The sequence below is a fragment of the Ahaetulla prasina genome, chromosome 4 (genome assembly GCF_028640845.1).
Source record: "Ahaetulla prasina isolate Xishuangbanna chromosome 4, ASM2864084v1, whole genome shotgun sequence".
Lineage (NCBI taxonomy): Eukaryota > Metazoa > Chordata > Lepidosauria > Squamata > Colubridae > Ahaetulla > Ahaetulla prasina.
The window spans coordinates 115,236,354-115,257,265 of NC_080542.1; the positions used below are offsets into that span (position 1 = coordinate 115,236,354).

A 20,912-nucleotide genomic window follows, 5' to 3' on the forward strand; every position below is an offset into this window, starting at 1 on the left:
GATTCTACCAACATCCAGGGTAATTTAATGGCTACCTAATGTACCTTTAATGATTGTCCAACAAGCACAAGTTAAAGAAGTGCAGGTCTTCCATATGTGAAAGAAGTGTTTGCTGTTAGGCAGACATGAGCATCCAGGCTCAACTTTACTATAGTAATTCCTATAAAAAAATTAATGGGCAATTTACTCAATGGGAATGTTAATTTTATATATTTCTTTCTTATGTATAAATAATTACTTTTACTTTAAAAAAATGTAAAATTCAATGCTCAGGTCTAAAATTATTACAAAACACAAAAGAAAATAAGGGGATAATTTGCAGAATATACGTCAAATTAGTTATCTGCAACATCACACACTTTACACAGAAGGAATGTAAAATCATTCTACAAAGCAATATATGGTCTCAAGAATCTTAGAAATACAAAATAAAGAACACAAATTATATAAAGGAGAGGAACACTTCCTTAGATGTTACTGATATATACATCCATCTTAAGTTACCAATAAACCTAACAAAAACAGAAGAAACACATTTAATTCAATTACTAACTTTGGAGGTAAAAGAAAGTTCTTTTTCAGATATCCTTCTTTTGCTCAAACAGAGCATTTAATCTCTACAGTAAACCAAACAGTTGAATTTGACCATTCTCAGAGGTTTTCTGTTCAGTCTCCTAGAAAACAAGTGTCTTCCATTTGATTTTTTTCTTTTTCTTTTATACTCTTGGTCCTTTCTGGCTCAAAAAGAAGTCTTAGGACCTTCAAGTTATCAGATATGCTGGCAAGGTTTTGTTATTATAGCTGCAGGTTTCAACTTAGGTATTGCAATACAAACACAGAAATACTGAGTAGGATTGGAGAGGAATGAAGGTCCTGGCAATTATAAAATGCATATGGCATACAGAGCACTGCAAGTAGAACAGGCATTACAAAGCTACTGAGACCGAAATGGAAAGTTGAGCTCCTGTAGTTAAGAAATTCTCTTGTAAAAATTCCAGAATTAAGTCCCGGTAGGCCTTAAATAAAATCTGGATGCTAGCTAAATGATCATAACAAACCTCTTTTAAAGTGGTCATTCTTTAAAGCCACCTATCTGTTTCCAAAACAGATTCCGTTTCCGTTCAAAGTTCTATGTAATGTAGTATCACCAAAACCAAACAAAAAGAAAAGAAGAAAAGAAAAGAAAAGCCTAGGCTAAACTCAGTTAGAACCAGATCTTATCTATATTATTTTAATTGATTAAAAGGGAAACTGAGACTATAGTTCATCATTTGGCAAAATGTTAATAGCCACAATTGAAACAAACATCCTATTGATTTTAAAGGAGGGATAAGTTAAGTGCATGGTTAAATCTCTCCAATGAAATTAACACTATTTTAAAGAACATACTTTTACCTGGATCATCCCCTCAATACCTAAGAATTACCATGTAATTCTTAAGTCAAAGATTTGACCCACCTATTTAAGCCTGAGCTTTTGATTCTAACTGGTTATTCTTGTTAAGGGGAAAACATACATTTTTATAACTATAGCTTTTTTTGCTCCAGTATTTTATTCCAGGACATTTGGCATAATATTTTATTATTTGGCAGTTTAAAAAACACATTGCTTTTTAAATGGCAAAAATTCCTTCTTTCCTTTAGAAAAAAGAAAAAAATATATATTTGAAAGTGACTTTGAAAGTCAATTTTAGCAGGTGAAACCTCAGCTCTGCCAAGGAATATAATCAGCTTCGGCTTCTGGTTTAAAGGAAGTCAAAAGGTAGATCACTTTGCCGATCAAATAAATGTTAATTCTTTTAGAAAAAAGAAGAAAAGAAAAGGGTATCCTGCTACTGGAAAGTGAAATTAAATACCTTCCTCAAGGAAAACATTAAAAAATTGTACTTTATTACAAACCAACTTAGATTTAGAAATCCAACTATACATATAAATTCAGAGAATAAATGTTACTCTCTAGTGTCACACAGCACATTAAGGCCTTGCTTTCATTGTTCTTTAGCTACAGTTCCTGGTAGGGGAGAAATGTGGGGTGCTGATAACAAAAGGACTGCCTTCCCCATTGAAATGCAAGAGGGTGACTGAACTCCGCTGCACCTGCTGTTTCAGTATCATTTCAGATCCTGACACCGCACTGTGCTTGGGTGAAGCTGAATCCTCCCTCAGCAACATGTGGCATGAAGCCCACTTGCAGAGGAAAAGATTGAAACATTTGATGACCGTTGTTATCCATGTGTAGTCATTGATACACAGTTTAGCTGGTTATTCACGTTTGCAGGTCCATTGAATCTTCTCTTTTAACCCTGGCCTGCTTCCAGGGCAATTTAATTTCTAGTGTAAAAGTTACATAATTCTGTGTCTGAAGACAAACTAGGAGGTCCAGTGCAAACGAGGACAAGTATGCCAGGGCAGCATCGAGAGGTGAAAGGAGTTACATCCCATCCTGGGCTGCTGAACCATTAAAAAATAAAGCAACCGTAATCTGAATTGCTGAATACATCCCAAATATCCACATGTTTACAGGGGCAGGAAACTATAGTCAGTCATGATTTGTTTTCCTTAAGTAAAGCTTCAGATACGGGTGCAAAGCTTTCTTTTTAATGAAGAAAACAGTGTTGCTTTTCCAAATCTGTCTTCATGTTCTTAGAAATCACAGTTAATTCTGGTGTCTCACTGCTCATTAGCCCCCTGAATTGATTCCAGTGATTGTTTTTCCAGCTTTCTGCACTTCCTTTGAAACTGTTCGTTTTCCTTCTTCCTAAGTTTTTCCCTTTTCTTTTCCATCTTCTCTTGAGCTTTGCGGGCTTTCTCTAAATTTGCTTTCATTTCTTTAATTTTCTTTTTAATCACAGCTCTCTCCTGGGAAGATGTCATACCAAGGAACTAATAGCATTTAAAAAAAAGATAAACATTTTAATGTATGGCAAAATTACAGGTCCTTTAAAAACATAATTGGGATGTGTGTACAGATCACCATAAACAGTGGCATGGTCTTTAATAGAACAGTAAATAACAATATTCTTGATCTATCAAAGCGACCCATCCAGTGAGGAAGAACAAAACTACTATCACTAATACTATAACAGTGAAAATATGCTTACACCTGGGCATTAAGAAGGAACACTTGATTCAGTTTTGATTCACATTTGAATTTCTCCAGATCAAAGGCTCTATTATGAGAGCCAGACTGGTCTAGTAGTTAAGGTGCCAGGCTACAAACCAGGAGATGGTGAGTTGTAGTCAGTGGTGGGATTCTACCGGTCCTAGACGGTTCGGCCGAACCATTTGTTAAATTGCCGGTTCGCCCCGCCCCTTGCCCCTTCCCTCCCCACCATTACTTACCAGTATTTGTCGGCGGCTGCATGGCGCTTGGATTGAGTGGGCTGCGAGTGAAGCAGGCCTCCATCCAGGCGTCTCTCTAGGCAGCGATTAAAGCGCTTCGCTGGCCACGTGGCCAGCGAGGCGCTTTAATCGCTGGCTAGAGAGACGCTTGTATGGTGGCCTCGCAGCCTACCCGATCCAAGCGCCACGTGGCCGCCGACAGACACCGCTAAATAATGGTGGGTTATGGTTATGAACATTGCAGCAAACTGTCATTAGGGCAAAGAAGCTATGTTACATGACCACCTGGCCACGTCCACCCGGTCACATGAAGCACCGCAGTTGTGACATGAGTGACATGGCTATTAAAAATGCTGCAACAGGCATAAATGATGACCGGTCATAAGTGTGAGGACTGGTTAAAAGTGTGAGAACCTGTCAGAAATCACTTTTTTTCAGTCCTCTGGGTAGTCCCTATGTGCATAGGGACTACCAAGAGAGCTGAAAAATGTGATTTCTGACAGGTTCTGACACCTTTGAACAGACCTCGCATTTATGACCATCTTCACATTTATGCCTGTTGCAGCATTCTTAACCGTGTCACTCATTTCACAACTGCTTCTCTTCACTACGGTTACAAGATAGGGTGCAAAACGTAAAATGTGAGGACAGTCGTAAGTATGAGGACTGGTCAAAAATGCAAGAACAGGTCAAAAATAACTTTTTCAGATCTCTGAGTAGTCCCTTGCACATAGGGACTACCCAGAGGGCTGAAAAAAGTGATTTCTGACAGGTTCTCGCACTTTTGACCAGTCCTCACACTTATGACCAGTCATCATTTATGCCTGTTTGCAGCATTTTGTGCATAGGGACTTCTCAGAGGGCTGAAAAAGTTATTTTTGACCTGTCCTCACACTTTTGACCGGTCCTCACACCTACGACTGTCTTCACATTTTACATTTTGCGCCCTATCTTGTAACCGTGGTGAAGAGAAGCAGTTGTGAAATGAGTGACATGGTTGCTAAAAATGCTGCAATGGGCATTAATGTGAAGATGGTCATAAGTGCTAGGACCGGTCAAAAGTGCGAGGACTGGTCAAAAATGTCTTTTTTTAGCCCTCTGAGTAGTTTCTATGCCCATAGCCACACCCACCAAGTCACATGACCAGCCAGCCACACCTACCCAGTCACATGACCAGTTAGCCACACCCCAAAATAAGCCACACCCACAGAACTGGTTGTTAAAAAAATTGAATCCCACCACTGGTTTTAGTCCTGCCTTAGGCATGAAAGCCCACTGGGTGACTGTGGGCCAATCACTCTCAGCCCAACTCACTACACAAGGTAGTTGTTGTGGGGAAAACAGAAAGAAGAAAAAGTATTAGGAATAATGATTTATTTATAAGAACAATAAAGGTGAGATATATATAAATATGCTGTGAGTGTTGGCTCTTTAAATCTAAATGTTAACTAATTCCCTTTTCTAATATACATGTGTATAAAGGAACATCTCAATCATTATTCCTCAGCTAGATTAATGCTGCCTAGCTTGGCTGGCATCATCTAATGTACAAATGCTACTAAAGCGGATTTCAAATTCTTGATTTCCCATGGCACCTGTTGAGCTCTTGGCTGTCTGGTATGGTGAGACAGCGTGCCAGATGTCAGAATGTTGGCAGCAACTATCAATGATCACATCTAGTTCCAAAATAATTAGGAGCCTTAATATGGGTAACAGACATTACTGTTACTAGAATGTTTTTGGAGATCAATAAAACTGCACTGTGCAATGCTTGATCTAATAAGATGTAACCTGATAAACTAATACATGATCATAGCATTAAATAGCAATTTATGAGATAGCACAAGGCCATCTGGTAAGAGGGCAAAAATATTTGTAGGTGCATCTGTAATAGATACAGGTACATCTATATGTACATGCATATTTGTGTGGTATATATATTTACAAGAGGAAAAAATCCTTCTGTATTAATACATTATTTTGGTAAGGCTTTTGCTGTAAGAGATGGCATAAAAGTATTTTAGAATAGATAAATATATAACTGTGTTTTCTAAATCAAAACCACCCAAAGAAAAGAACCATAGATAGTCCTTGATGTATGACTGCAACTGAGCCTGGAATTATGGTAATAAGTCATGCCAATTGTTATACAGGTTAGCATGTGACCAACTCAATTTTACAACAGTTTTGCAGAAGTTGTTAAGTGAATCTCTACGGTCATCAACTGAACCTATTTCCTGCAATAGCCATTTTATGTCAGAAAGCAGAAGTAAACACTGGTTTCCAGTGAAAAAGCCATAAATTGTGATTATATGACCATGGGCTACTGCAAACAGACATAAACATAAACAAAATTTTGAACATACAACCATGGGGGAAAGAAGCCCTGGCCATTAGAATTTTAAATCCAGGTTGTAAGTACCTTTTTGGGGGTCCATTGTACCTTTGAATAGTCTTTAAGCAACCAGTTGTAAATTTAGGACCACCTGTAAACTTATAGGACTAACATTCATTTAATGCTACCAAGAGATGCACTCAAATAAGCAACTGTAAAGCATAGGGAAATCAGGAGATTCAGGCAGTTCAAATAAGTATTGCAAGCTTAAGAATCTTGAAAGAATCTGAGCTACTAACAGTCAAGGGAAATTCACAGGATTTAAGGATAGAAAGAAATTCAAAGTGGGCTGGATTTAGAACTCTTGTGGGTACGCAAGGACTCGTGACTTATGACATGTTTGACCTCTCTTTTGGACTCAGCCTGGTCACCTCCTACAGCAACATGAGTCAGGATTAAATTCATGATAACATTAATGCCAGGTGTACTATCTCTGGCCATTAATTTTCAAAATAAAAAGAATTTTGAAAAATAACAAATTAAACAATAAATATTAAATTGTTTATTAATTTTGATAACATTGTGCATCTAGGTATGATTTTTAAAGGTAGTGATATTTTCATCATTTCAATGGTTAACACTTCAGTTGTATAATTTAAATTTTCAGCAATTGATATTGCTATAACTTATTGCTATATCTTATAATCTCTATTTATCAAGATTTTAATTGCATTTCCCATTACACATTCACGTAATAAAATTCTAAATTATTTTTCCAACACCAAGAAGCAATTACCTTAAGTTTACTGCCATCCAGCTGAAGGAGACATTCTCCATTTATATTATGGGCTGTGAATTCAGAAATATAATGTTCTAAATTCAGGCTTTTTAACCAATTGGAGACCTGCTGAACACTCCATTCTGAAACAGCACGATTTGGAAACTGGCTGTGCTTGGGAGATTGTCCATCGTCAAGAATCTATAACAAAAATGTTTTGCAATACAAAGTTCAGAAGAGCTGAACCATCAGATTCATGGTGATAGTAGCATATTTTCAATATAATTTCAATAACGTTCCCAACTAATTTGAAATCACATCAAAATTGAAAAGATATATCATTTATAAAAATATGCCTATAGCAAAACAACTAGTTGGGTGGTAGGTCTAACTTAACATTCAATTGCTTAATATTCTTTAGAAGGAGCAAATGTTTTTAATATTTGAACTAAAGCCTATTTCTCATATTATTTTCATGATATTTTCTATCAGAACTATCACATGCTGATTTTATAGAGTGCATCTGGAATGACTGGTTCCACCTGACCAAATATCATGCAATGTTTACCATATTGCAAACCACATCCTAATACCTATACCTAATATATCACCTTTTACTTACTACCTTTTATAGTAACATATATTTGAATGAACTCAATACACCAAGCAATAAAATGTTAACAAATAAATAGCTTACTATTGTCTCACCTCATCATCAATCATATCCAAGCTCTGAGAGAGTCAGCATTAAAAATAATGGGAAATGAAACATTACAGAGAGAAACATATTGAGGGAATTTAAAAGAGCCTACATATAAAGCTTCCAGATCTAGGCTGCAGAGGTTCAGATGATCATTAGATGTCAACAGAGACCTATTTGCTACTGTGACACATTTAACATTTTGCTGCCATCTAGTGGTCTCCTAGGTTTCTGCCCTCTAGATGTGAAAGTCCAAGAGCTGATGCTGCAACAAATTTCATAACTGAAGATACCATTATCAATCTATTTTAAAACAAAATTTTATAGAAATTTTGGTACATAACCAATAGGAACTTCTTTCTCATTTTTGCACATATAAAATGCAATATATCATTTTATATTTATATTACAATTTAGTAATATAAATGATCCTTCTTTAAACAGTTTTCAAGATTCATAATGAGTTTGTTGTAATTTCTGAGCAGAAGGGATGTTAAGCATATGTAAAAAAACCACGTGTGTGTGAACATGCATTTTCAATTTTATATTATGTCCCTTTTGAATTTATGTACTAGGTTACAATTTTAAAGATAAAAATTTTGTTTTCTATCTATGCATTTTTCTTGTTCCTCCATTTAAAACTCTGTAGGTAATTGCAACCGTTTTCTTTCCTGCATGTTTTAGATTTTATTTCATGACCAGTAGTTTAACATATCCCTTAAGCCAGTGGTAGTCAACCTGGTCCCTACCGCCCACTAGTGGGCATTCCAGCTTTCATGGTGGGCGTAGGGGTTTTGTCCGATACTGAAGCACTTTCCTTTTTTTTAAATTTAATTGACTTTTTAATAATTTTTCATAGCGTTATTTAAAAACATTTTCATTAGGTTTTCATAAAATTCTCCATGACAATTTTAATTTCTGAAAATATACTATTTAAATATCGCCCGCACATAAATTTAGTTGTTGTGTCTTGCCCGCCCTCAGAGCAGCCGGGGCCTTCTTACCTGCTCCCGCACACTGAGGAATGTATGCCTCCCGGTCCCAGTCCTGGCTTCATGCCCACACAAACTGCAGAAGGAGAATCTCCCTGCCCCAGCCCTGACTCCATGCCCAGGCAAACGGAGCAGCTAGACCCTCCTCCTCCACAGCAGGTGAGCCTGAGGAGGTTTACTCCCAAGAACAGCTGATTGGTGTGACCTCGCATCAGAAGATTGGAGGCACAGAAAATACATGGCACATTACTGTGGAACCAGTGGGTGGTTAGAAAATTTTACGACTAACAGAGATACCAAAGTGGGCAGTAGGTATAAAAAGCTTGACTACCCGTGCATTAAGCTAATGATTATAAACAGCAGATCTAAACAACTACACATACACATTAACTAGTTCACAAGAAGCACAGAACTCATTTCCTGCTCTTTAAGTATATGTGAAGAAGATACCTCATCAGAAGATACAACTGTGGAATGTGAAAATCCTGGGTTTTTTGATCCTGTCCCTAAGCCACTCAAATCAGCTGAACTCGTGCTGCTTGGGCTGAAGTCATCATTGGAAGTGATATTCTGTATGGGAATAAGAACAAAACAAGGACAATCAAGTCCAACAATAAAGATTGGCCTGCAGGGTTAAATTAGAATCTGCTAAGATTTCATTCATTATAATGATTTGTTCATCTAGATTGGAAATATGAATAGTGACCTTAGTTTAAATATTTTTAAAAACGTAATGCAATGTTATATATTAACAATGAAGATCAAACCTTGTGTGTTCCTCCACGTTTAAATTAATTAATTAATTTATCACAACAGTATATATAAGCATAAGCATGAAATAACTATACGATATATAAGCATAAATATAATCATAAGTATGTAATAACTATATGAAATTGGATACAATCAAAGGGAACATTAGGACAGGAATGGTAGGCACGTTGGTGCTCTTATGCACGCCCCTTACAGACCTCTTAGGAATGGGGTGAGGTCAATAGTTTTTGGTTAAAGCTTTGGGGATTTTGAGAAGAGACCACAGAGTCAGGTAGTGTGTTCCAAGCATTAACAACTCTGTTACTGAAGTCATATTTTCTGCAATCAAGATTGTACCGGTTCACATTAAGTTTAAATCTATTGTGTGTTCGTGTATTGTTGTGATTGAAGCTGACGTAGTCTTCAACAGGAAGAACTTTATAACAGATGATTCTATGAGTTAAACTCAGCTCATGTCGAAGGCCATTTCCAACCCAGGATTTCAAGTCTGGTGGTATAAGGTATTTTGTTGTAATCAGAGGAGTGGAGAATTCTTCTTGTAAAATATTTCTGGACACGGTCAATTGTATTAATGTCCAAAATGAGATATGGGTTCCAGACAGGCGAGCTGTATTCAAGAATTGGTCTAGCAAATGTTTTATATGCTCTGGTTAGTAGTGTAGTGTTTCTGGAGAAGAAGCTATGCAAGATTAAGTTTACAACTCTTAAAGCCTTTTTTGCGATGTAGTTGCAGTGAGCTTTGGCACTTAGATAATTTGATATGAAAATTCCAAGGTCTTTAACGGGGTGGGGGTCATCTACAAGGTAATGGCCATCGAGCTTGTATTTAGTGTTCAGATTCTTTTTTCCAATGTGTTGTTGTGTCTGCACCCCCCCCGAGCCGGGCCTCCTGCCAGAAAGTGACTTGGAGCCGGGCCTCCTACCAGAAAATGACTTGGAAAGTGAGGGGGAAGGGCCATCACGACTTACCTCAGGACCACTGGCTTCCCTGGTTGAGCTCCAGGAGCCAGAGGCAGGCCAGGTGGAAGAGATAACGAGGCCTCCGTCCCCTGACTCTTCCCCCCCAGGCCACACCTTCAGACCAAGCTGATGGCAATCAGGCTTGGTTGGACCCTAGGTTTCGTAGGCAGGAGAGGAGAGAACAACAGAAGCAGGGGTGGGGCAGGCCTAGGAAGTGCTGAGTCATGGAGCCACACCCCACAGGATATAAAGGCAGCAAGAACTGCTGTGCCTCTTTGTAGCAGGCAAATCAACTGAGTAACTAAGAGCTGAAGTTTGTTCCTGGGTGACTCATCGGCGTCGAGGGAGATAACAGAGACACTTGGCATACGCTTGCTATTTTGCTGCCAGAGCTGATAGTGCCGGCTAATTAAGCCATCATTCAGACGGAGGCGAAGGAGGACAGAACATGTGTAAGACAGAGCATTTGCTGGTTGAGATTTAGAGTTGCCAAATTTTTGACCCAAAGTCAAGGTCTTTTTGAAGGGTAGCTGTATTGTTGGTAGTGTTAAATAGTTTAACATCGTCAGCGAAGAGAACACAATTACTTATAATATGGTGACAGAGATCAGTAATGTATAATATGAAGAGTGTTGGTCCAAGAACACTGCCTTGGGGAATGCCACTATTGACAGGACCAGGATTTGATAGGGCACTGCCTATTTTGACCACTTGTTGTTTGTTTGTCAGGAACGCTGTTATCTAATTGTGGAGGGGTCCGGAGATGCCATAGGATTTTAGTTTTAGGAGAAGTTTGTCATGTACCACTGAGTCAAAAGCTTTACAGAAGTCTATGTAAATTGCATCTATTGCTTTGCCTTGATCAAGATTTGTAGTCCATATATTTTTGCAGTGCAGAAGTTGTAAATTGCAGGATAAATTTTTTCTGAAACCAAATTGTTTATTAGAGAGTAGGTTGTTTGTTTCTAGGTGGAGGATAATGGATTGGTTGATGATTGATTCCATTACTTTGCAGGTGACACAGCATAAAGAGATTGGTCTGTAATTTTCAACTAGGTTGGGGTCTCCTTTTTTGAAGACAGGGATGACCATGGCTAATGACCAAAGTTTGGGAAGGGAACTGGTCGTGAAAGCTTTTTCAAAGATTATGCTTAGGAGTTCTGCTATATTAGTGGAAAGCTTTTTTAAGAAGTATGCACATAGGCCATCAGGTCCAATAGACAGAAATGGTTTCAGTTTGCGAAGGGCCTTTTCAACATTATCTTTTGTGAAATCTATATGTGTTAGGTCGTTGTTGGTGCGGTTGGGGAATGTTGGGTGTGAGCCATTACTGTTAACAAAGACTGAGCCAAAGAATGTGTTAAAGAGGTTTGCTTTAACTGTTTCATCAGTTAGATCCTTTTAGTGGTGGGATGAATCTCGAGTCTTTAAGTTTGTTGTTCACAAAATTATAAAAAGCACGATTGGATTTTGTGCGCAGAAGGTTTTCTTCTTGTTTTCTTCTTGTTTGGTGTGGTAATTGGTGCATTCAATTTTTATTTGGTTGCATATATTTTTGTAGCGGTTTCTGAAGTTGGCTACATAGCCAGTTTTGTTTCTTCACCAGAGGGATATTTTTTTGGGATTGGAGCTTTTTTATTGACATGGGTAATTTGTTTTTTCTGATTTTGGTGGAGTTTGTGGTACGTATAGTTTAATAGTTTAATGACTCTATTGACTTCAAGTAGGAAAACTCTATAGTGGTCTTCAGCAGTGATACAGATTGAGAATAGATTTTGCCAGTCAAGAGATGAGAGGTAGGTGTCTATAACTGCCCAAGGAGCTACTGATCCAGTTCTACAGAGGAATTATTGAGTCTGTCATCTGCACCTCTTAACTGTCTGGTTTGGTTCTGCAACCCAACAAGAAAGACACAGACTTCAGAGGATAATTAGAACTGCAGAAAAAATAATTGCTACCAACCTGCCTTCCATTGAGGACTGTATACTGCACGAATCAAGAAGAGGGCCATGAAAATATTTACAGATCCCTCACATCCTGGACATAAACTGTTTCAACTCCTACCATCAAAACAACGCTATAGAGCACTGCACACCAGAACAATTAGACACAAGAACAGTTTTTTCCCGAAGGCCATCACTCTGCTAAACAAATAATTCCCTCAACACTGTCAAACTATTTACTAAATCTACACTACTATTAATCTTCTCATCGTTTCCATCACCAATCTCTTTCCATTTATGACTATGACTGTAACTTTTTGTTACTATCATTAAGAGTTAAATTGTACCCTATGACCATCATTTGTGTTGTAAATGTTGTACCTTGATGAACGTATCTTTTCTTTTATGTACACTGAGAGCATATGCACCAAAACAAATTCCTTGTGTGTCCAATCACACTTGGCCAATAAATTCTATTCTATTCTATTCTATTCTATTCTATTCTATTCTATTCTATTCTATTCTATTCTATAAGGTCAGCTTTTTTGAAATTGTAGTTTGGAATACCATTATTATGAAGATTTTTGTAAGGGCGTATATTGAGACAAAAGTCTATCATGCTGTGGTCACTGTTGGAAAAGGGTTCTTTTATTTGTAGTCCATAAATTGAGTTTGCATTGTTGCAGAAGATGTGGTCAAGGCAGTTGTTGAGTCTTGTATTGTTAATTACTAGTTGATCAAGACCTAGATTTGTAATAGCATTGTACAGGATAGCATGGATCAGTTCAGTTGTACATTCGTTTGTTATCCAGTTAATAAGAGGTAGATTGAAGTCACCTAGGAAGATGAGAGGATATGGGCAAGAGGTAGCCAAAGTTAGTAGTGTGTTAACACTAACAAGTTAACAAGTTAACATGTTGGCATGTGCGATGTCGTAGTCAGGGGCTCTGTAGCATAGCAAGAAGCGAAGTGTGATGTTTATTGTGGTAAATAATTGTGCTGAATTGAAAGATCTCAATACATTTTAACATGGGTTTATGCATCTTTAAAACTATGTACAAAGACTGGAAACTTTTTATAGAACTTTTGCTGAAAATGGATAAAAATGAACTGCTGATTTCCAGATTTATTGATTAAAGGGACTTGTTTATAGGCAGAAGGGAACTATAATGGGAAGATAAAATGCTTATTGTGTTTGCAACAGTTGCAAAGATTAGAAATTACTGAAAATATCTTTCTTTTCCTTGCTTTTTTTGTTAATTGTTTTTTCTTTTTTCTTTATATTTTTTTTATTTCTTATTCTGTAGCTTTTTACATTTTTAGTAGCTCTTCTTTTAATAATAATTATTTTTTTTAAAAAAACTGGAGACTTAGTGGAAAAGGTTTAAAATTCATATCAACTTATTAATAACAGTGGCCTTTTGGTCTTTCCCCACTTTAATATTTGCTATCAAGACATCTTGTCCAAAGTGATATTGCAAATTAATTATCTATGGTTTACATTACCATGTTGTGACCTATAAAAACTCCAAAGTCTTTTCAGCAGATTTTCTACACCTGTTGAAAGCAAGAAAGATTATCTGTGTTATAGCTTTAATGACCAATATGGTTAGTACAGTTCCCTGCTTGTGGGAAGGTAAATAGATAAAATAAAGGCAGCCAATCAAAAAATAATGTTTCAAAGAACATTGGAAAATTATCAAGTTCATTTGATGAAAACTGACACATTGAAAATGGGAGGAGTAAGGGGTTCATTTGATCTGGACTCAAGCTTCAGGAGGATCTGAAATTTAGCCTTTTTTACTTTTAAAATATATATAAAAAAATCTTTTCTTTGTATGTTTTCATTTTTTTAACTGATCTCAAAAGGATGAAAGGGTACAGGGCTATTAAGTTTCTTTCACAGAGTGCTTCAAACATGTTCATCTGATGCTGTAAGAAGGGAAACAAATACCATTAAAATAGTAGCTTTTATTGTAGGCTCTGGTTTTTATTTGTGCAATCTTACAACTATGAACCAAATCCAATCTGAAGGGCAAGTGAGTTCACTAGAAATTGCATATTACTAAAAAAAGTCCCAATTCCACCAAATCCTGGCATGTGAATCTCCAAAGACTTATGCCAGGGTCCTCTTTGTAGACTTTAGTTCAGCATTCAATATCACCATACCGGACATTCTTCTAACTAAACTAAATCAGCTAGTGGTATCTGAACACACTTGTAAGTGGATCACAAGCTTCCTAAGAGACAGGAAGCAGCAGGTGAAGCTAAACAGAATCATATCAGATACTTGTACAATTAGCACAGGGCTCCCCCAAGGCTGTGTGCTCTTCCCACTTCTCTTCTCTCTGTATAACAAAGACTGCATCTCAAATAACCCATCCATTAAACTACTGAAGTTTGCAGATGACACAACAGTGATTGGTTTCATTCAAGACAATGATGAATCCACATACAGACAGAAGGTTGAATGACTAGCCTCATGGTACAACCCGAACAATCTGGAACTGAACACACTCAAAACCGTAGAAATGGTGGTAGACTTTAGGAGAAACCCTACCATACTATCACCTCTTACAATACTAGACAACACAGTATCAACTGTAGAGACCTTCAAATTTCTAGATTCTATCATATTGCAAGACCTACCATGGACACCCAACATCAAAAATGTCTTCAAAAAAGCACAACAAAGAATGTTCTTTCTGTGCCAACTGAGGAAGCTCAAACTGCCCAAGGAGCTGTTGATCCAGTTCTATAGAGGAATTATTGAGTCTGTCATCTGCACCTCTGTAACTGTCTGGTTTGGTTCTGCAACCCAACAAGACAGACACAGATTTCAGAGGATAATTAGAACTGCAGAAAAAACAATTCCTACCAATCTGCCTTCCATTGAGGACCTGTATACTGCACGAGTCAAAAAGAGGGCTGTGAAAATATTTACAGACCCCTCACATTCTGGAAATAAATTGTTTCAACTCCTACCCGCAAAACAACGCTACAGAGCACTGCACACCAGAATAACTAGACACAAGAACAGTTTTTTCCCTGAACGCCATCACTCTGCTAAACAAATAATTCCCTCAAACTGTCAAACTATTCACTAAGGCTGCATTACTATTACTATTAGTTTTCTTACCTGTCCCATCACCCATCTCCTCCCACTTATGATGGCATGACTGTAACTTTGTTGCTTGTATCCTTACGATTTATATTGATAGTGATTGTTTCCTGATTGCTTATTTGTACCCCAAGACTATCATTAAGTGTTGTACCTTGTGATTCTTGATAAATGTATCTTTTCTTTCTATGCACACTGAGAGCATGTGCACCAAAGACAAATTCCTTGTATGTCCTATCACACTTGGCCAATAAAGAATTCTATTCTATTCTGTTCTATTCTAAAAGTTGGGAAACCAAGGGAAAAGGCAATTTCCATCCCACAAACATGATGCATTGAGTTGAGAACAGAAATGTCTCCCTTAGGAAATGACTTTATAAAACACAAATCCAATCCTGTGCTTAGGGAGCTGCGTAGATTAGCAGAAAACAAAATGAGTTTATGTTTTCCCATAGCAAAACTATTTAGAATTGCTTTCACAATTCCATAGCAATAAAATTGTCTAAATTTATCTTTAGCTCAGGAAATCTACTTAACTTCCTTTTCCGGTTCGGAAGTGCACAAGCCATCATATGCGTGTACAGACCATCTGTACTTGCGCAAAACTTTCTGCCCACGTGCAGAAGGTAAAAAACACATTATCTTCTGGTTAAAACCAGGAAATAATGACATCTGGGCAGGTGGGTGGAGCTTCATTCTGCCATCGCTACCAGATCACCAAACTACTGGCCACGATTGCTACCGGATCGCTTGATCCAGTCCGATCCGATAGCATTTCACCTCTCCTTTAGCTGCCTCCTAAGGAATCCAAAACCTGTAGTATTCTCCATTTTGTGGTCTTAGCATTCTCAAAAACTCTGCACAGAGCTTCAGTTATCCCTACTTTTAGGATAACCCTTCTCCAGTTTGACTTTCCAATCTCTGTGAAGTTTCTCATCCCCTTCTCTTCCCAACAGCTCAGTGGAAACTAAACCAAATGAAATTGTGAAAAAAATGGTTTCAAATAGTAGTCTGCAGCAACAAAATTATAGGATCAGCATAAAATCTGATTTGCGGGTGGGAGGGGAGATTTTATAATTCTGGATCAGATATTAACCTGTTTTAAGACATGTTAAAGAATCCCTGAGAGTTGGGAGTCAGGGAATATATAAATTTTAAGTCCTACATAAATTAATGGAGATGATGATAAATGTAATTTGATATTGAGATCACTATCAAATTCAAAATTCCTATTTTTATAAGTCTTTCTTAGCTTGCTAAATTTCCATTTTTTCTTGCTAATAGAATCCTGTTTCTAGTCAGAGCTCTGTTGTATGTTATTAAAAACGCTAATATGGATTCCATTATCTCTTTGTTACACTTGTATTGCATAAGTAAACAGCAATCATCACCATAAACATAAAACTGGAACACAAAATATATTTTGTTCCTATCAATGCAATGAAGCAAGAAGTACATTTTATAGATGAAGAGAAAGAAGCAATTTCTTCTAGAGTGGCATGTGCATTTGGCAACATTAATCTGATTGAATTAAAAAATTCAACTAGGTCATATATCAGGTTTTAAACACAACAGACAAATAGCTCCCTAAATCAAGTTTGCTGTGAAATATTTAATATTCCCTGAAAATGAGCCCACATACTGTTAAAAATGAGCAATGATAAACAAATGTATTTATCTAACTGAAAGAGAAAATTAAAAGATAAACTAAAATAAAATATTCACAAATACGGTTTAATATATGTCTGATAGAAGAACCATTGGAATGGGGGAAAACTCGTTTGTTGAGTTTGTGTTCCTTTTGTATCTTTCTGAGCCACAGCAGTTTCTAAAAAGAATTTGGGTAAGGGAAAACAGTATGGGTCATTGCTCAAACAAATTACTCTAATTTAGGGATGTCAAACTCAAGGCCCACGGCCTGAATACGGCCTGCCAGGTGCTTAGATCTGGCCTGCAGGGCTGCCCTGGAAACCGTGAAGGACAGCCCATGGTGTGTCTGCCAGCAAAAACAGAGCTCAGGAGGGCCATGCGCAGCCCTCCCAAATTCCATTTTCAGCTGCGACAGTTTCCTGCAACCCTCCCAAGCTCCGTTTTCGCTGGCAGAGCGCTCAGGCCATCATAGGTGCCCCAGACACAAATGACTTTGAGCTAGCCATGCCTACCCTGGCCATGCGCCCCCTGAGGTCAAACACAACCCTAATGTGGCCTTCAATGAAATTGAGTTTGACACCCCTGCTCTAGTTTATTTGAATGAAAGTAAAATGTGCTAGAAGATTTATTTAGTAAAATGTTCTTCAAGAGTGTTATGTTATTTCCTATGGGGGTATTTTTTGTCCTGATCTGAAATTATTTAATTTTCATTTCTCTTTTTTCATGGTAACTCAAAAGAAAGAAAATGTCTCTCTATATTGTTATATTATGCACCTAAAGAAATAAAATTCAAAAAACTGAAATTATGTAGCACCTGCTAAACTTAATATTTTTAAAAAATCTGTCTCCTTTTCCCAATATACACTGATGCCAGTTCAAACCATTACTTTTGTCAAGAAATTCACAAAAGGACAATGTGAAAAACAAAAGCAAACAGAAAGAATAAGATAATACAGCGTTTAACTAATAAATAAAATCCAAATGCTGTAGTTTGTAGTTAATCTTTGCTGCAGAATTCTGATCTTTGTGAAAATTCTGCAACACAAATTTTGCACAAACTCTTTTTAAGCTGTCCTGAGCAGACATTAACACCAAACACAACAAAACAGAATAACAGAGTTGGAACGTCTTCTAGTCCAATTCTCTGCTGCATCAGGAACTCCGTATAATTTCAGATAAATTATAGATACCAGATACCAATTACTTTTTAAAAAATCTCCAAAATGGACTACCCAGAACTTTTGGAGGCAAGTCGTTCTGCTGATTAACTGTTCTCATTTCAGGAAATTTCTCCTTAGTTTTAATTTGGCTCTCTCTTTGATTAATTTCCATTCATTGCTTGGTCTTCTGAATTTAGGTGAATTTAAGAATAAGTTGATCCTCTTTTCTTGGAAGCAGCCCCTCAGAACATTGTTTTTTTTATTAAACTAGACATACCCAATTCCTCTAGTTTTCCTGATTTCAGTTTACGACTTACAAATTCCTAATTGCTGAGGGAAATAGTATATAACTTACTGATGTAACCAAGAAGTAACTTTAACACTGAAATCAATATCTGATCGTACATATACAAAATGAGAAAATCAGACAAATATTTTCTTCTATTTCACAACTAGACTCATCTTTTTATTTCCTTCCCTTGCCTCTCTTCTCCCTCTCTCCTTCCCTTTCTTTTCCTTCTACATTTAAGTACTGCTTGGTTCAAATGAGGTTCTTTTATATTATTGCCTGCGGCACAAACTATAAAACATAGAATAACATTGTTCCAGTTCTGATTCCTTGATACAATTACGATAGTCTTTTGACTATCTTGGAGAAGTACAACTTGTATCATCAAATGACTAGTTTATATATTTCCAATTGCAGCCAAGTCAACCAAGGCAAAGCATTACTACTGTGCCCTTGATGTTGGCCCTTGAAATGTACTGAAAAACTTTTCAGATTGAATTTCATTAATGTAAGTGGAAGAAATATAATAGGATTCTGTTTTAGAAAAGATTGAATTTATGCTAGTCCCCCCACTATCAAATACATATCAAAGCAGGACAATTACCTCTGTAAACATTTTGCTCCCAATCTCATATGAGTTATGAGATTCTCAGGTAATGAATGCAATAATAAATGAAATATGTAATAAACATACATTTAAAGAGTACTTTTTTTCTTAGTTCAAATAACTTCAAAATTTAATTTAATTTCATACTCAAGATAAATGACAGGAACCGGGATTGTAAAGGAATTATAATAAATTGTAAAGGATGCACCAAAGATAAATTCCTTATGTGTCCAATCACACATGGCCAATAAAGAATTATAGGATAAACAATAAATACAACTCCAACATTTTACTATTTGCCCATTGATCTTTTAAAAAAATAGTTCAAATGCACTCTGACAACCTAATTATAAGGCTTTGGTCCATAAAAGTAGAACATTACAAAAATAAAATGCTCTTTTTTTTTAACTAATGGAAGCTAGAATTTAAGGACCTCCTCCAAACCAAGCCTCTTTACACTTATGATTTATGTTTATTACAGTGTAATGATTCTTCCTCCCATTCAAGAGGCAAGTACAAAGAAGTGTAGGCTCAAGGAAGTACAGAGTAGGTTGCATTTTTAACAATTTGTCTGAAAGCCTCTGATGACCAAGATGTACAATTATCTACCAAGAAGCCAATATGATCAAATAACTGGAGGAAGGGAGAACTGGCCTCCCATTCCTTTTCCATCATTTCATTTGGCCTCCATGCAAAGGAAAGGTCTGTCTCTCAAATCTGCCAGTTGGGTGAATGAAAAATACTGCTCTTCTAAGCTACATCTGATACTTCTTGGTGTGAACTAGTTTCCACTCTTTCAAATAATATTCCCTCCTCCAATTTTTTCCCCCAACAGCAAATTTTAACTGGCACCTGAGACCAAGCTAAACCAAAAATGTAAGGGAATTCCCAGAAGCATTTAGCATTTAGAAAGATCAGTCATCAATAAAAACATATAGATAAGTCACATTTTAAACACCATTCAAAAAACCTAGAACAAAAAGATTAGGACACCTTCCTTCCAATAGCTAACATTCAGCAATCAGCTCCAAAAAACAAGCAGAAAGCAATACTCTAAACCAGGGGTACCCAACTCCCAGTCCATTGACTGGCCACAGTCTGCAGCATGCCAGCGACTGGGCCATGCAAACAAGTGAAGCCTCATCCACGGTATGCAGGCAGCACACAAAACCATGCTCCTCCCCCATGCATTGTGCAGATGGTGCAGTTGTGCATGCGCATGGCTTTTGCATGCCCCCATGCACTGCGTGCACAGTCAAACCATCTGTGCATGTGTGCAGCTTTTGTGCTGCTCCCCCATGTGCTGCGCATGCAATCACACCATATGCACATGTGTGCTGATTTCGTGCGGCTCCCCTTTGCACTGTGGGTGCAATTGCACCATCTGCACATGCGCACAGTTTTCACATGTGGAATGCATGTGTGCGAATGTCATCTATGCATGCGTGCACTGCACGCAACTACTCTTGTGCATGTGCACATGCGCAAACACACACATATGCGCAGGAGAGGTCTGAAGATCAGCTGGGTCCCCTGAATTGCTTGCATGCACACGGGAGGCCTGAACGCCAGCTGGGATGCAAGCGCATGCGCAGCTGCAAGTGAGTTGGGTGACAGTCATGTGCCTGGAAAGATGGCCCTGCATGCCACCTCGGGCCTGCATGCTATATGTTCGCCATCACGGCTATATAGATTATAAAAACAAGGGAAGGTCCCACATTCACAAACATTGATGATGTTACCTAGTTAGATATTGAAATGTCTTTCAAAAGGGACAGATGAGAAGTTAATTAGCAAAAAAATTCTGGGCAAATATAAAGAAATAACAGAACAACCAATTGAAAAAATGCCGGAAACATTTTTACTAGGAATTCTTATGAGAACATACACCAAAGAAATTAATTATTTGATTTTACACATTATAACAGCTGCATGAATAATACATGCACAAAATTGGAAACAGGAAAAGACACCAACAGATGAAGAAGTGATAGCGAAAGTTTTAGAGTGTGCAGAAATGGACAAGTTAACAAAAGAAATTAAAGAGAAAGAAGAGACAGATTATTATATAATCTGGAACAAATGGTATGAATGGTTTAAGATTAGAAATAAAGGAACAAAATAAAGGGGAGAAATTAAAATTGTACAATATGTAAATAATAGATATATAAGAATGTAAGTAAAGCTATTAGTATTAGATAATTTAATGTAAATAAAGAAAATGGGATTATAGGCAAGTGGGGACTGGGCGATTGGGTGGGC

The 20,912-nt window shown here is 37.3% G+C and overlaps 1 protein-coding gene across 1 annotated transcript in view; it reads right to left on the bottom strand.

Annotated features, from left to right (window-relative positions):
- Positions 1-1,779: 1,779 nt before the first annotated feature.
- Positions 1,780-20,912, bottom strand: part of PPP1R9A (protein phosphatase 1 regulatory subunit 9A) — a 175,931-nt gene continuing 156,798 nt past the window's right edge. The window contains exons 14-16 of the mRNA XM_058180091.1: positions 8,597-8,716; positions 6,473-6,655; positions 1,780-2,882 (exon numbers count right to left, since the gene is read on the bottom strand). Of these exons, the coding sequence (XP_058036074.1) occupies positions 2,670-2,882; positions 6,473-6,655; positions 8,597-8,716 (516 nt within the window). The 3' untranslated portion in view covers positions 1,780-2,669. The remainder of the gene's footprint in view (positions 2,883-6,472; positions 6,656-8,596; positions 8,717-20,912) is intronic.